Source organism: Phyllostomus discolor, chromosome 6 (assembly GCF_004126475.2).
Source record: "Phyllostomus discolor isolate MPI-MPIP mPhyDis1 chromosome 6, mPhyDis1.pri.v3, whole genome shotgun sequence".
In the NCBI taxonomy this organism is placed as follows: Eukaryota; Metazoa; Chordata; class Mammalia; order Chiroptera; family Phyllostomidae; genus Phyllostomus; species Phyllostomus discolor.
In genome coordinates, this window is record NC_040908.2 from 3,570,331 (window position 1) to 3,582,741 (window position 12,411).

At 59.3% G+C, this 12,411-nt stretch overlaps 1 protein-coding gene across 1 annotated transcript in view; it reads right to left on the reverse strand.

Moving 5' to 3' along the window:
* Positions 1 to 5,587: 5,587 nt before the first annotated feature.
* NOL10 (nucleolar protein 10) overlaps positions 5,588 to 12,411 on the reverse strand; it is a 50,573-nt gene continuing 43,749 nt past the window's right edge. The window contains exons 18-21 of the mRNA XM_028516588.2: positions 11,956 to 12,129; positions 11,477 to 11,724; positions 7,411 to 7,513; positions 5,588 to 5,790 (exon numbers count right to left, since the gene is read on the reverse strand). Coding sequence (XP_028372389.1) covers positions 5,671 to 5,790; positions 7,411 to 7,513; positions 11,477 to 11,724; positions 11,956 to 12,129 — 645 coding nt within the window. The 3' untranslated portion in view covers positions 5,588 to 5,670. The remainder of the gene's footprint in view (positions 5,791 to 7,410; positions 7,514 to 11,476; positions 11,725 to 11,955; positions 12,130 to 12,411) is intronic.

The window sequence follows — 12,411 nt, forward strand, 5'->3', positions numbered from 1 at the left end:
AAAACGATGAGGACTGGAAATTTCCCTGCATGTTCAAGAAGATTAATAACATCTTAAATCAAGCTACTGTATGTGTGCTCATATATTTAGAAGGAAACCCCCCAAATAACGCAATTCCATATTTTCCCAAGGAGAAAAATAGTGATTTATGCCAACTTGGATATACAAACTTTTTGGGGGGGCGGGGGAACCACCCAGTGCCCACTTAGAGCATTTATCTGTGCAGACACGTTTTCTAACACTTTGCTGTCCCCCGTCCAAGTTCTGAGCAGAATCCAGTCACTCTAACAACACACGCACCTACTTGGGACTCTCCTTGCACTAGGATAACGCTGCTGTGAGCGTTCTCGAGTGCAGGAGAGAGACACGTCCTCCGGGGGTCATGAAGCACGAAGACGGGCACGTAACGAAGTGTGAAGTGTGGTCGCGTCACGGCCACCGTTTGTTTGCTTCAAGACACTGGCGGCGGCAGCGCTGGGGTTTTCTTCTGCCTTCAGGGCCGCCCAGGTGAGCGGAGGTCTGAAAGCCGTTCCAAGCCCGAGGTCAATCAAAGAAACTCAGATTTTTAATGCACTGCAAGTTTCCCCAAGAACCACAAAAACGTTTTAACTTTTCTTTTTAAAATATATATATATATTTAGATTTTATTTATTTTTAGAGAGGGAAGGGAGAGAGAAAGAGAGAGAGAGAAACATCAATGTGCGGTTGCTGGGGGCCATGGCCTGCAACCCAGGCATGTGCCCTGACTGGGAATTGAATGTGTGATGCTTTGGTTCGCAGCCTGCACTCAATCCACTGAGCTACACCAGCCAAGGCTAAATATATTTCATTGATTATGCTATTACAGTTGTCCCATTACCCCCCCTTCACTCCCCTACACCCTGCACACCTTCTCCCACCCACATTCCCCACCTTTAGTTCACGTCCATGTGTCATAAGTTCTTTAGCTTCTACATTTCCCATACTATTCTTGCCCTCCCCCTGTCTATTTTCTACTTACCATCTATGCTACTTATTCTCTGTACCTTTTCCCCCTCTCTCCTCCTCCCACTAACCCTCCACGTGATCTCCATTTCTGTGGGTCTGCTCCTGTTCTAGTTGTTTGTTTAGTTTTTGGTTTTGCTTTAGGTGTGGTTGTTAATGATTGTGAGTTTGCTGTCCTTTTACTATACATGTTTTTTCATCTTCTTTTTCTTGGATAAGTCCCTTTAACATTTCATAAAATAAGGGCTTGGTGATGATGAACTCCTTTAACTTGACCTTATCTGAGAAGCACTTGATCTGCCCTTCCATTCTAAATGAAAGCTTTGCTGGATACAGCATTCTGGGATGTAGGTCCTTGCCTTCCATGACTTGGAATACTTCTTTCCAGCCCCTTCTTGCCTGCAAGGTCTCTTTTGAGAAATCAGCTGACAGTCTGATGGGAACTCCTTTGTAGGTGACTGTCCCCTTATCTCTTGCTGCTTCTAGGATTCTCTCCTTCATTTTTACCTTGGCTAAGGTAATTATGATGTGCCTTGGTGTGTTCTTTCTTGGGTCCAACTTCTTTGGGACTCTCTGAGCTTCCTGAACTTCCTGGAAGTCCATTTCCTTTGCCAGAATGGGGAAGTGATCCTTTATTATTTGTTCAAATAACTTTTCCACTTGTTGCTCTTCCTCTTCTCCTTCTGGTACCCCTATAATTCAGATGTTAGAATGTTTAAAGATGTTCTGGAGGTTCCTAAGTTTCTCCTCATTTTTTTGAATTCTTATTTCTCCACTCTTTTCTGTGTGGCTGTTTCTTTCTTCCTTCTGACCCACTCTATTGTTTTGAGTCCCAGTTTCCTTCCCATCACTATTGGTTCCCTGTGCATTTCCCTTCATTTCTCTCATCACAGCCTGCATTTGTTCATCTAACTTGCAACCAAAATCAACCAATTTTGTGAGCATCCTTATCACCAGTGCTTTGAACTGTGCATCTGATAGGTTGGCTATCTCTTGGTCGCTTGAAAGTATTGCTTGTGGGGCTTTCAATTCTGTTTGAGCCATCTCCCCCACCTTTTGTCTGGTCGTGCCTGTTACGTATGAGGGGCGGAGCCTTAGGTGTTCACCAGGGCGGGGCACCCCAGTCGCTGGGTTGTGACGCTGTATGTGGGGGCGGGGTTCGGGAGGGAACAATGGTGCTTGCTCCGCTCTCCATCAGACCTCACATCCTTCCGCCGCTTCCCCCGAGCAAACGGGTCCCCTCTGGTGCCGATTCCCGTGTGAATGGGCTTGTGCACCCTGTGGGACCCTCCAAGGACCTCTCCTGTGAGGCTGGGAGTCTCTCCCTGTGCCTCAACCCCCACAGGTGTTTTCAACCAGTGCCCCAAGGCTCTATTTCCCGGCGCTGGGATCCTGGGTTGTGCGCAGGGCCTTGCTTCACAGTCGCCGCCTCTCTGGGTCTGCCGTTTGCCACCCTTTGGCCGGGGTCTGCCAGCTGCCGCTTGTGGGCCCAGGGTCCGCCTGCTGCGGTCTTGCATGCCCTGATGCCTTATGCGCCTGGTCCCAACGCTCTCTGCTCTCCGTGCAGCACGACCCGAGCCCAGCTGTCCGACTCCGCTCCCCCTACCGGTCTGGATGAACGGGTGTATTTTAACTTCTTGGTTGTCTGACTTCCACACAGTTCAATTTTCTGTCAGTTCTGGTTGTTACTGTTTCTAAGTTGTTGTTGTCCCTCTCTTGGTTGTGCGAGGAGGCACAGTGTGTCTACCTATGCCTCCATCTTGGCCGGAAGTCTTAACGTTTCTTACGAAGCCACTAAAACTGTGTTCCTATAAAATCTTTTTGCATCTTACGTGTGCTGAAGAGAGCGCTTTGAAACAGAAGGAAGATAGATGCTCATGTTGCACATTCGGTCAAAAAACACTCTCACGGAACCTGCAGCACAGCTCCGCACTGCCCCGATCGGCCATCTGCCCATCAGAGACCCGGGTTTCTCCGGGTGTCCGGTGGGCGGCCCGACGACCCCACTGGACACGCCCTCCATTGGAAAGATGGCGCCAAGCCCCCCACCAGTGTGTGGGGGCTGGACTGAGTCACCGCTAACAAAGCGGAGGGTAGGGGACGAGGACAATGCACAGCCTCTGACGCCAGGTGCCGACAGCACTGTGGCTCCCACCCTGGCCTCTCGCTCTCCTGGGTCCCTTGCTGGGGGGAAGGTGGCTCCCATGGACACTCAGCCACCACTGGAGAAGCCTGCAGCAAGGCCCCAGGTCTGGAGAGGCCCTGAGCCTGGAAGGCGGCCTGCGGCTCCGGCCAAGCCTTCCAGGGACTATAGCTTCAGCTGCCGTCTCAGCTGGACCCTCCTGAGAGAGCCCGAGTCAGAGCCATCCAGCGAAGCGGCTCCAGAAACGCTGACCCACCGGAAGGGCTGGAGAACTGTCATTTCAAGCCACTGAGTTTGGGGTGACGTGCTCCCCGGCAGCGGGTGACTACTACACCCACTTGGGGAGCAAAGAGTCTCGCCAGTGACCGTGTGCTCACTTTCTCACCTCCTGGGGGTCACTCCCAGCAGCGGGCAGCCCAGTGGGGGCTTCTCCCACTTCGGACAAAACCCTCTCTCGGGCTCTCGTGTGCTGATTTCTGCTCCTCTGCGTCCACACTCCTTCCCAGTGTCTGCAGCTGCTCCTTCTGACCCTCCTTCCCCTGTCCTCGCGCCCCAGCTCCGACCAGGCCATTGGCTCCCTGCCCCTGAGACCACTCTGGTTCAGCGGGACCTGCCTGGCTGGCACTGACCCCGAAGTCCCTCCTGCAGTCCCCGCCGTGCTGTTGAAGGCTCACAGAGCAGCTCCCGCCCACCGGCCATTTGGCCATCCTGCCGGACGCTGGAAACACAGCAGCGAACCGACAAACCGAAGAGCCCGACCCCTTCCTTGCGGGCTTCCGTCCCGGTGCGGGCGGGGGCAGCAGGGCGCTGCGGATATTTATGGATAAAATGATACGTCTGGGATCAAAATGTTTCCAAATAATAGGGCCAATGGGGAGGAGTCAAGATGAAACAAAATGAGCTTTTGTTGTTAATTATTGGAGCTGCTGATGAGCACATGGGAGCTCGTTAAACTGTTCTCTGCTCGGGTGTATGTTTGAGATTTTCCGCAATAAAACGTCTCCCCGAGTACACGCTGTCTGCTGGGCATCCGCTGCGGGAAAGGCCCCGGGCGTGCCGAGAGCAGGGGGGTGACCGTTTTCAGGGGGGTGGTCGTGGCCGCGAGGGAGGGCGGGCCAAGGGGAGCCAAGGCCTGAGAGAACGCCGGAGTGTTCCAGAAACAGCCAGGTGGGTGTGGGGAGGACAGAGGGCGCAGGGGGGAGTGGCCGGCCGGCCACGCTGTGCCGTGCAGCTGTGCCGGTTCAGCTCTTCCTCCGAGGCGGGGCCTCAGGGTGTTTGTGAGACACTGAGGGTCTCAAGCAGCCCCCGCTGGTCAGCTGGCGCCCCTCGTTACCTCTGCTGCCCACCTGGCTCTGCCACGGCCGGCCAGCCTGCAGCCACTGCCAGCTCCTCTCTTTCCCTCAGGGCCAGTCAGGGGCTCCCCTGCTCGGGCCGGGGGCCAGGCCACCCGCTCCCACCCCAGAGCCACCCGTCTTGTCACGGCAGCAGAAGAATAAATGATGGGGGCTGTTTGCAAGGGACGGAGAGAGACACACAGCCTTGGGCACTGGAGCAACTCCAGCTGAAGGCGTAAGAAAACGCACCCTGAATGGTGCCTCTGAGCATGTCGTCAAGCCCAGGCTGGGCGGCGGCTCAGGTGGCTGGAGCGTCGTCCCGTGCAACCAGAAGTTGTAGGTCCTGAGGCGGCCGCAGGCTCTGCAGCCCGGCCGTGTCGGTCACCGCCTGCGCCTTCCCGCCCCGGCGTTCCCAGCTAGAATGTACCGCCCAGAGCCGCCGTCCCAGCTGCACGTGAAGAAACACCCCCCGCGGCACATGGACACCCCAGGAACTCAGGGAACCACAGTTCACTTTCAAATTAACTCAAGGAACGGGTCTTTCTCGAAGAAGCTGTTCGAATGAAAGAGTTTATTTCTATAAATGTTGTTTCCAGACTGTTTATCTGTATGCATTTAAGAAACATGAAAAAAATCTCTATTTAATCTTGAGCAAGTATAAAAAATAACTTCAGTTATTCCCACTAATAACTTCCATTTCATGTTTTGTGTTGTTCTTGCCATTAATTTACATTCTTGGTATAAACATATTTTTAAAAAATCCCAATGGACACACAGACCGGCAGCTACCCCACAAGCACACGCAGACACACACGTGTGACCACGGCCAAGGGCGGCTGAGCCGGGGTGGCGGTCGCCGGGGGTGGCAGTCGCCGGGGGTGGCAGCGGCACCGGCAGAGAAAGCTCTGGGCTCTCGAGAGTGCCCCCCGCTGCTGCCCCGTCTCCAGCCCGGGGGGCGGGGGGGGCGCCCGGATGCAGGCGGTGCACACTGCACGGGGCGGGGGGGGGACAATGTTCGTGGGGAGCGGCAGCTCCTGCGCCCTGGGGCGACGCTCTGACCCAGCGGCAGGTGCGGGGCAGCTGCGAATCTCGGCCTCGGACGTGTGCCAGGGATGGACAGGACGCTGCGACCCGCGTGCCTCTGGTCCGTGGCCGGCGCGCTCCGGTGCCTACCCACCCTCCCGGCCGCGCAGCCAGTCCGCTCCGGACTCAGTGGAAGGGCCGTCCTCTCGTGCGCCTGGACTTCAGGTGGCCAGCTGAGCGACGGAGAGCTTTCCTCTCCTGGCGGTGCCGTTTCTCGGCCTCCTGCTGCTGCTTCTGCTGTTCGGACTAGAAGAGAGAATGGAGGGAGAGGGAGAGAGGAAGAATTCCAGCAGCCCTGTGGTGGCCGTCAGGATGCCAACGGCGACCACCGGCCCCAGCCCTGCCACTGGGCAGGCGTGGCCCGCAGGCCCCAGGGTACACGGTCTGGCGCCTGGACGCTGGCCTGGCAGGAGCCGCAGGGCGAGGGCCCACTGCCACCGCCGCATGAGGAGTGCCAACCCCCGGGCAAGACGAGTTCCCGACAGAGGGCCTGAACCACGAAGCATGCCAGTGGCTTCCCAGCCAACGCATGGCACCGCTGGGACACTTCACAAGGACTATGGTCAACCTCAGAAGACACCACTGCTCACAAAATGGCATCGACTGCTTCTAGAACAGTCTTCTGTTTGTGAGCCAGAACCACTGGTTTCTTCACATTGTCTTAAAAACAAAACAAAGGACCACCTCACGCGCACCAGAGTGCATTATAACACCCCCCACCCCGTGATTAAAGCACTCATTCGCCAGAACTGGTTCCGAGGAACTCTCCTGGCTGTTTTAAAAAAATCAAACTGCTCCCCCAAGCCCAAGAGCTGCCGCCAGCAGCACCGAGAGCCCGAACGCCCACCGACAGGTGGACGGGTGGGCCAGAGGTGGTGCTGCACACACAGCGAAGGACCGGCTGTGGGAAGGAACGGAGCTGCAGCCCACGTTGTGGAAATGCGCTGAGGGAACCCGGTCACGATCAAAAACACTGCGTGGTCCCACCGGTAGCTGGTGTCCCAACAGGCGAACCCACCGAGACAGAGGGAGGTGGCTGGCTGCCCGGGGCTGGGAACACGGGGCCTGGGGTGGCTGCTGGCAGTCACAGGGTTTGCTTCTGGGGCGACCAGGATGGTCTCGAGTCAGGTAGCGGTGACGACCACGTAACTCGGCGACCACACTAAGGACCCTGGCTGCACTTCAAGAGGGTGAATTGCATCTCAATTTTTAAAAAGTCAGAGGTAGAACCTTTGTCATTTTCCCCCCAGTTGGTAACAATATATATTAAGGGAGATCTACTGGGTGAACAACTTTTTTTGGAGAATAAAACCGCAGGGTTCTGCTCCTGAGTTGGCAGCAGACACGCAGGCGGCCCGCCCCTCCTGCAGCGTGCGCCGGGCCTTGTGGAAGCTGGAGGGACGGCTCTCAGGGCAGGTCTAGAGCAGCCCGGCCTGCACTGGCGAGTAGCCCGCCTCCGAAGCCCGACTCCGGGGCAGCGGGACGTCCGTCATGGAAGCCCGGCCTTCACAGCCCACCTCCGCCTCCAGCGCCCTCTCCCGGCCTCCGTGGGCGGGACTTCTGCCGTGCCAGGTGCCAGGCGCCAGGCCCCTCAGGTGGCCCTGAGACCCAGGAACCAACAAACCAACAGCGCCAACTCTTGGGTCACTCTGGACACTGGGACACAGCCAGCCTCGCCCCCCGAACCCACCCCGAGGGCTCCGGCTGCGGGGCGAGCCTCCGCAGGGTGCTGCTTCCCCCACGGGGAGGGCGGGGGGGGGGGGGCAGAGAGGGAGGCGGCTCAGACACAGGCTCGGGGCCGCGGAGGCCTCGCCGTGCCAGGGAGCGGGGACGCCAGGGAGTGGGGACGCAGGAACGCAGGCTCACCCTCTTCAGCGTGAACGTCAGCTGCTTGCTGCCCACCGTGGTGTCCGCCACGCTCAGCGCCCCCTTCTCTGCTTCGAGTCTCAGCCGATCCTCCAGGGTTTTACTGCGAGAGAACGACACGCTCATTAGCAGCAGGCCCTGATTCACGGCTGGAACACGCTCTAATCAGGACCGGTCCCACGGAGAAGAACCCTTGCACACGTGGTGCAGACAGACACAGCTCACGCTGCGCACGGCGCGGGGAGCAAGGCGCGGTCCCCGCTCACGGCCGAGGACACGCGGCACCGACGGCGGCTGTCGGACGCCCGCTCACCTATCCGTGTCGCTCTGTGCAACCCACCGGTGTCCCCGCCCTGGCGGGCAGAGCCCTGCGGCACCCGTCCTCTGTCTTGGTCCCGCGCCCACACCCCCCCCCAACCTCTTCACAGTCCGGACCCCAAACCTGGGCCGGTACCGGTAATATGTATCACCTCACTGCACCCCCCGCTCGGAACACCGGCCCTTCTTGCTCCCTGGGCTCAGGGGGACCGAAAGCTGAGCCTGAAGAGGGCCACCCTCAGTGCTTCCGAACCGCAGCACTAACCCTTCCGGAAAGGCTGAAGCCGCACCCTCGCCCCCGAGAGGGACTGGGGGAAAACGGAGGCGGCTGGGTCTGCCCCCGCTCCGCTCCCTCCTCAAAACGAGAAAACACACGACCCGCCCTCCTCGCCCCAACTAGGAGCTGAGGGTCCCCCTTGCACGTGAGCCCTGAAAACCCGGCCGAATGAACGAGGGTACTTTGCGTGAGCAGCCCCCCCGCCCCGTCGCGGTGACCACCACGCTCAGCCCCGGGACGGCCCACGCACGAGACGGCCGAGGCCCCGTCTGGCGGGCGCAGCGTGGGAGAGTCGGCCCGTGCACGAGGGCGGGGCGGCACCGTCCGAAGCGCGCCCTCTTCACGTCGCCTGAGGCAGAACGTGGTTGGCATGGAAGGGGCACCCTCTTCCAGGCAATGACATTGTTAAGAAGCAGTTTTAAAGCACTTTTCACCTTTAAAGTTCTTTACACGCTAATTAATCCTGTCAACATCCCCGAGACAGAAGCGTTTATCCTTTATAGCCGGCAAAAAGGGAGGAAGGACGGTGAATGGCTTGCTCTGGGCGACACGGGGTTCAAGTTTAAAGCCGGGTTCCACGTTCAGAACTTGGGGTTTGCAGGCAGGCATGTGTCAGACCACACCTCATTTATGAAGTCCTGTCCAGGAGATGCACCCATCACGGGGTCCGAATGACAAGCTTCCATGTGACGTGTCCCATGGAATTAAAATTTACTTTGGCTTTTTTTTTTTTTTTTTAAACAAGACTCCCACAGTGCACGGTGGACGGACTCGGGCCTGCCTGTGACCGCGTCGGCCGGGCAGGTCCCTTGCCCTGCTCGCCTCTGTCTGCGCCTTCGGGGGCCGTCAGCGCTGCCTGGTGGTCTGCAGCTACCAGGGACCGTGAGTAACTGCGGGGCCACGGAAAACACTAATTTGGGAAGAAACAGACTTTCCAAGTCAACTGTAGGGAATTGCTACTCTCTCAAGAATGACCCACCTCCTCCGTGCCGGGCGGACGAGTCCCGGCTGCCTCTCGGCACCCAGGGCTGCTGCGCCTGTGGGGGCCTGCCCGTCTGGGCCTCGCGAGACGGAGCCGTGGCAGGAGATCAGACGCGGCTGGCAGAGGGGTGTGGGGGGGAGCCGGCTGCGGAGAGCGAGCGCCATCCTTCCCTCTGAAAGTCAGTCCGCAGCGGCGGCTGCTGCCCAGCGGCCCGAGGCCAGCCACCGAGTGTGAACTCAGGCGGAGAGGACCGAAGAGGGGGAGACAGACACCCCCGAACCGTCTGTCAGACGGGAGAGAGCGCTGAGACCCGCCCTGCCGGGCCTGGGGAGGAGGGCCGCGCGCTATCGTGCTGGGCCTGCCCCTCCTGCCCCCGCCCCCCACCGCCCCCCCATCCGCTTCTTTCTCACCCAGGCTCCGGGCTGCCGGCACTGGGCTGCTTTGTAGCTGAGGGTAAGGAATTCTAGGGAAAAATCTCACTGCCACAAATAGAAACCGCCCCCAGATTGGTGCAGACCGCTGAGAGGAGAGAGGCGGCCGCGGAAGGCTGGAAGGCGAGGAGAAGAAGGACTCGGGCCGGGCAGTGAGCACGAGGGAGAGAGGCCCGAACGGCTGTGGGGCTGGTCGGAGGAGGGAGGAGGGTGGGCCCGGGCTTCACGGGGAACTCGAACCGCCTGCCGACTGGGGGCTGGGGGCGGGGTGGCTGGGCAGCTCGCCTGTGTGGAGCTGTGCAGCCCATGCTCACCAGCGCTTCTGTGACCATACCGCGCCATCGAAAACTGTGCTCACCCGAGAGCTTCAAACCGCTCTGCGGGAAAACAGACAGGGCGCTGGAGGGTGGCCTTCGGAACAGCGCCCTCCGCAGTCTGCACCCGGGGGTGCAGAGCCCACAGGACAGTGCTACAGCCCAGCCTGACGAAACCCTGAGTGCCCCGTTCTCCCCGCGGCACAACTCGGGCAGGCATCTGCACCTGCTGCACAGGCCCGTCTCCGGGGCCGGGGTTCAAGCTGCCGGGGCACCGACGTCCCCACAGCTCCGCCGGCCTGCCGAGCCCCCGGCGCCCGCCGCTGTGGCCCGCGTGGGGAACTGGGCTCCATCCAGGAGGAGGAGCGCAAAGTGCCCACGCGGCCTTGCCTGTCACACACCCTTTGGTCCAGGAAGTTCCATTGCTAGGCAAGACACTCCAAAGAAGCTCTTCACACACACACAGACGAAAACCCCAGCGGCCCCAAGTGGCGTCCCTGAGCGAAGCCCCACCAGGAGTCCGCCCCTCAACTGTCACCCCACTCTTCACCACGTCCCTCCCTGGGCGGCAGCCCCGCCCCCTTTCACGATCGCCGCCCCGCTCTGCTGGGACCTGAAGCCGCGTTGGGTGACCGCCGTCTCCCTCTGAGTCTCAGGCCTGGAGCAGGGGGGGTTAGTGTGTCTGTCCCTCTCCAGCCCACGGGTCAGGCTCCCGTCACCTCCAGCTGGGACTTGCGCCCCGTTCCTCCCTAAATTGTCTACAACAGATTTCTCATGAACCATCTCTGGGAAACGGGGACTTCCGAGGCCGACACGGGTTTGTCACTGTTTTCTAATAACAGGTGTGTGGCCCAGGCACCGAGACTCCTGCTTCCACAGGGTCCCCCGTGCCTGCACCCGCCCCAGGGCACTGGTGTGGGTGCGGGGAATGCAGTAAAGGAAGCCCGACGCCAGCAGCGGACGGCCTGACCGAGCAGCATCCTCCGCAGAACCAGAGCGCGAGAGACAAGCTCCTGAGTGCGGCCCCTGAGGGAGGGACGGGGAGCGGCGGGGCCACGGCCTGAGCGAGGGACGGGGAGCGGGGGCCACGCAGAGCGGGAGGCGGCGTGCGCTGCGGGTGCGGACACAGCAGGGAGCGAGCGAGTGGCCTCCCCGCAGAGCGGTTTGGCGGTTCCTCCAAGGTTGAAAACGGAGTTCCCACAGGACCAGGAATCCCCGTCTACCTCTGCCTCTGTGCACCTGACTGACCACTCTTTCTGATCTCTCAATTTTCCCACAAAAGGCTTAAAATTTCTGGCAATTTTCTCCAAGTGACCTTTTCAACAATCGGGTAAACCGAGATGGGGGTAAAGACAACGGACACTAACTTTTAAAAGTAACTTGTTAAGAGGCAAAGACTGTCAGCTCCGCGGCCACTGTGCACAAGACGACTGACTCGCGGGGCGGACAGGAAGACAGACAGACAGACCGCTGCGGGCGAGGGGACCGACGGGAACAGACTCGGGCGGCAGGAGTACGCTCTGGCAGAGCAGCGGTGGCCGGAGTGCACTCACCAACCTCCCAGGCTGCCCCCGCGCCCCCCTACACACGAACCGCAGCTGGGGAAGTTGTCACAGAGCAGCACAACAAAGCCCGGGCGTTCCCGTGGCCTCGCTCCCGCCAGAGACCGGAAGGCCGGAAGTCCCAGGGCCAGGTGCGGCGAGGAGGGGCCAGGCCCTGGCCGTGCGAGGGCCGTGCTACTCACTTCATCAGCTTCTGCTTCGTGGCAGAGTCTTTGAAGCTCCTGAATTCCTCGCCTGCTTTGATCTCGTAGAACTGGGGCTTGAGGACGGTCTGCTGGTCCTCCCTGAGCTGCTGCCGCCGCCTGGCCCTCTCCTCCTGCTGCAGCAGCCGGCGCTGCTTCCTGACCTCCTCGACCCAGGCCTTCTCGTCGTCCGAGCTCTCGGAGCTCTCCGCGTCGCTCGGCCTTCCTTCCGGCTCTTCCTCCTCTTCCTGGGGATAAAAATAGTGAGACACGGCTCCTCTCCCCACACCAACCCCCGCCCGGCACGGCATCCTCTTCCAAACAGCCTCGGCCCGGCAGAGTACGTGAGCATGCACGAGGCGCGGCCCAGGCTGAAGGTCAGGCCAGCCGCCTCCCAAGGGCACCGAGAGACTCTGCCGACTCACCCAGAGAGGGTCGTACCAAAGAAACAAGGCAACTTCCGCACGACAGTACATCACCTTGTCTCGCTGCTCCTGCTGCTCTAAGAGTCTCAGCTTCTTCTTCCTTTTTTCACTGATCTTTGAAACAAGTGGATTCAAAAGCCTAAATTCTTCGCTCTCTTCGTCTACTTGGAAGTCGGGGTTCTCAAACATAACTTTAAACCGGTCGTCAGTCAGGATGTTGGGAAGGCTCTGGGAGAAGAATGTAAAGATTTCAAGTCAGTGTCCGAGTACAATCTGACCAGAACGACAGTGTTGAAAGGTTTCACTCGATCCCAGAGTGATAAGCTGCACACGGCATAACGCAGCAGGTTACGGTGAGTTAGTTCTCTCTAGGCTGGTTTTCAGAAGCTTCCGCCTGCCCCCGGCTCTGTCTCCAGCCCCACACAAACGCCAGTCCCCTGTTCCGGAGACGACACACGCTTCTTCGCCATCACACGCAAGGGGCCAAGGACAAGACTTCCGACTGGCTTT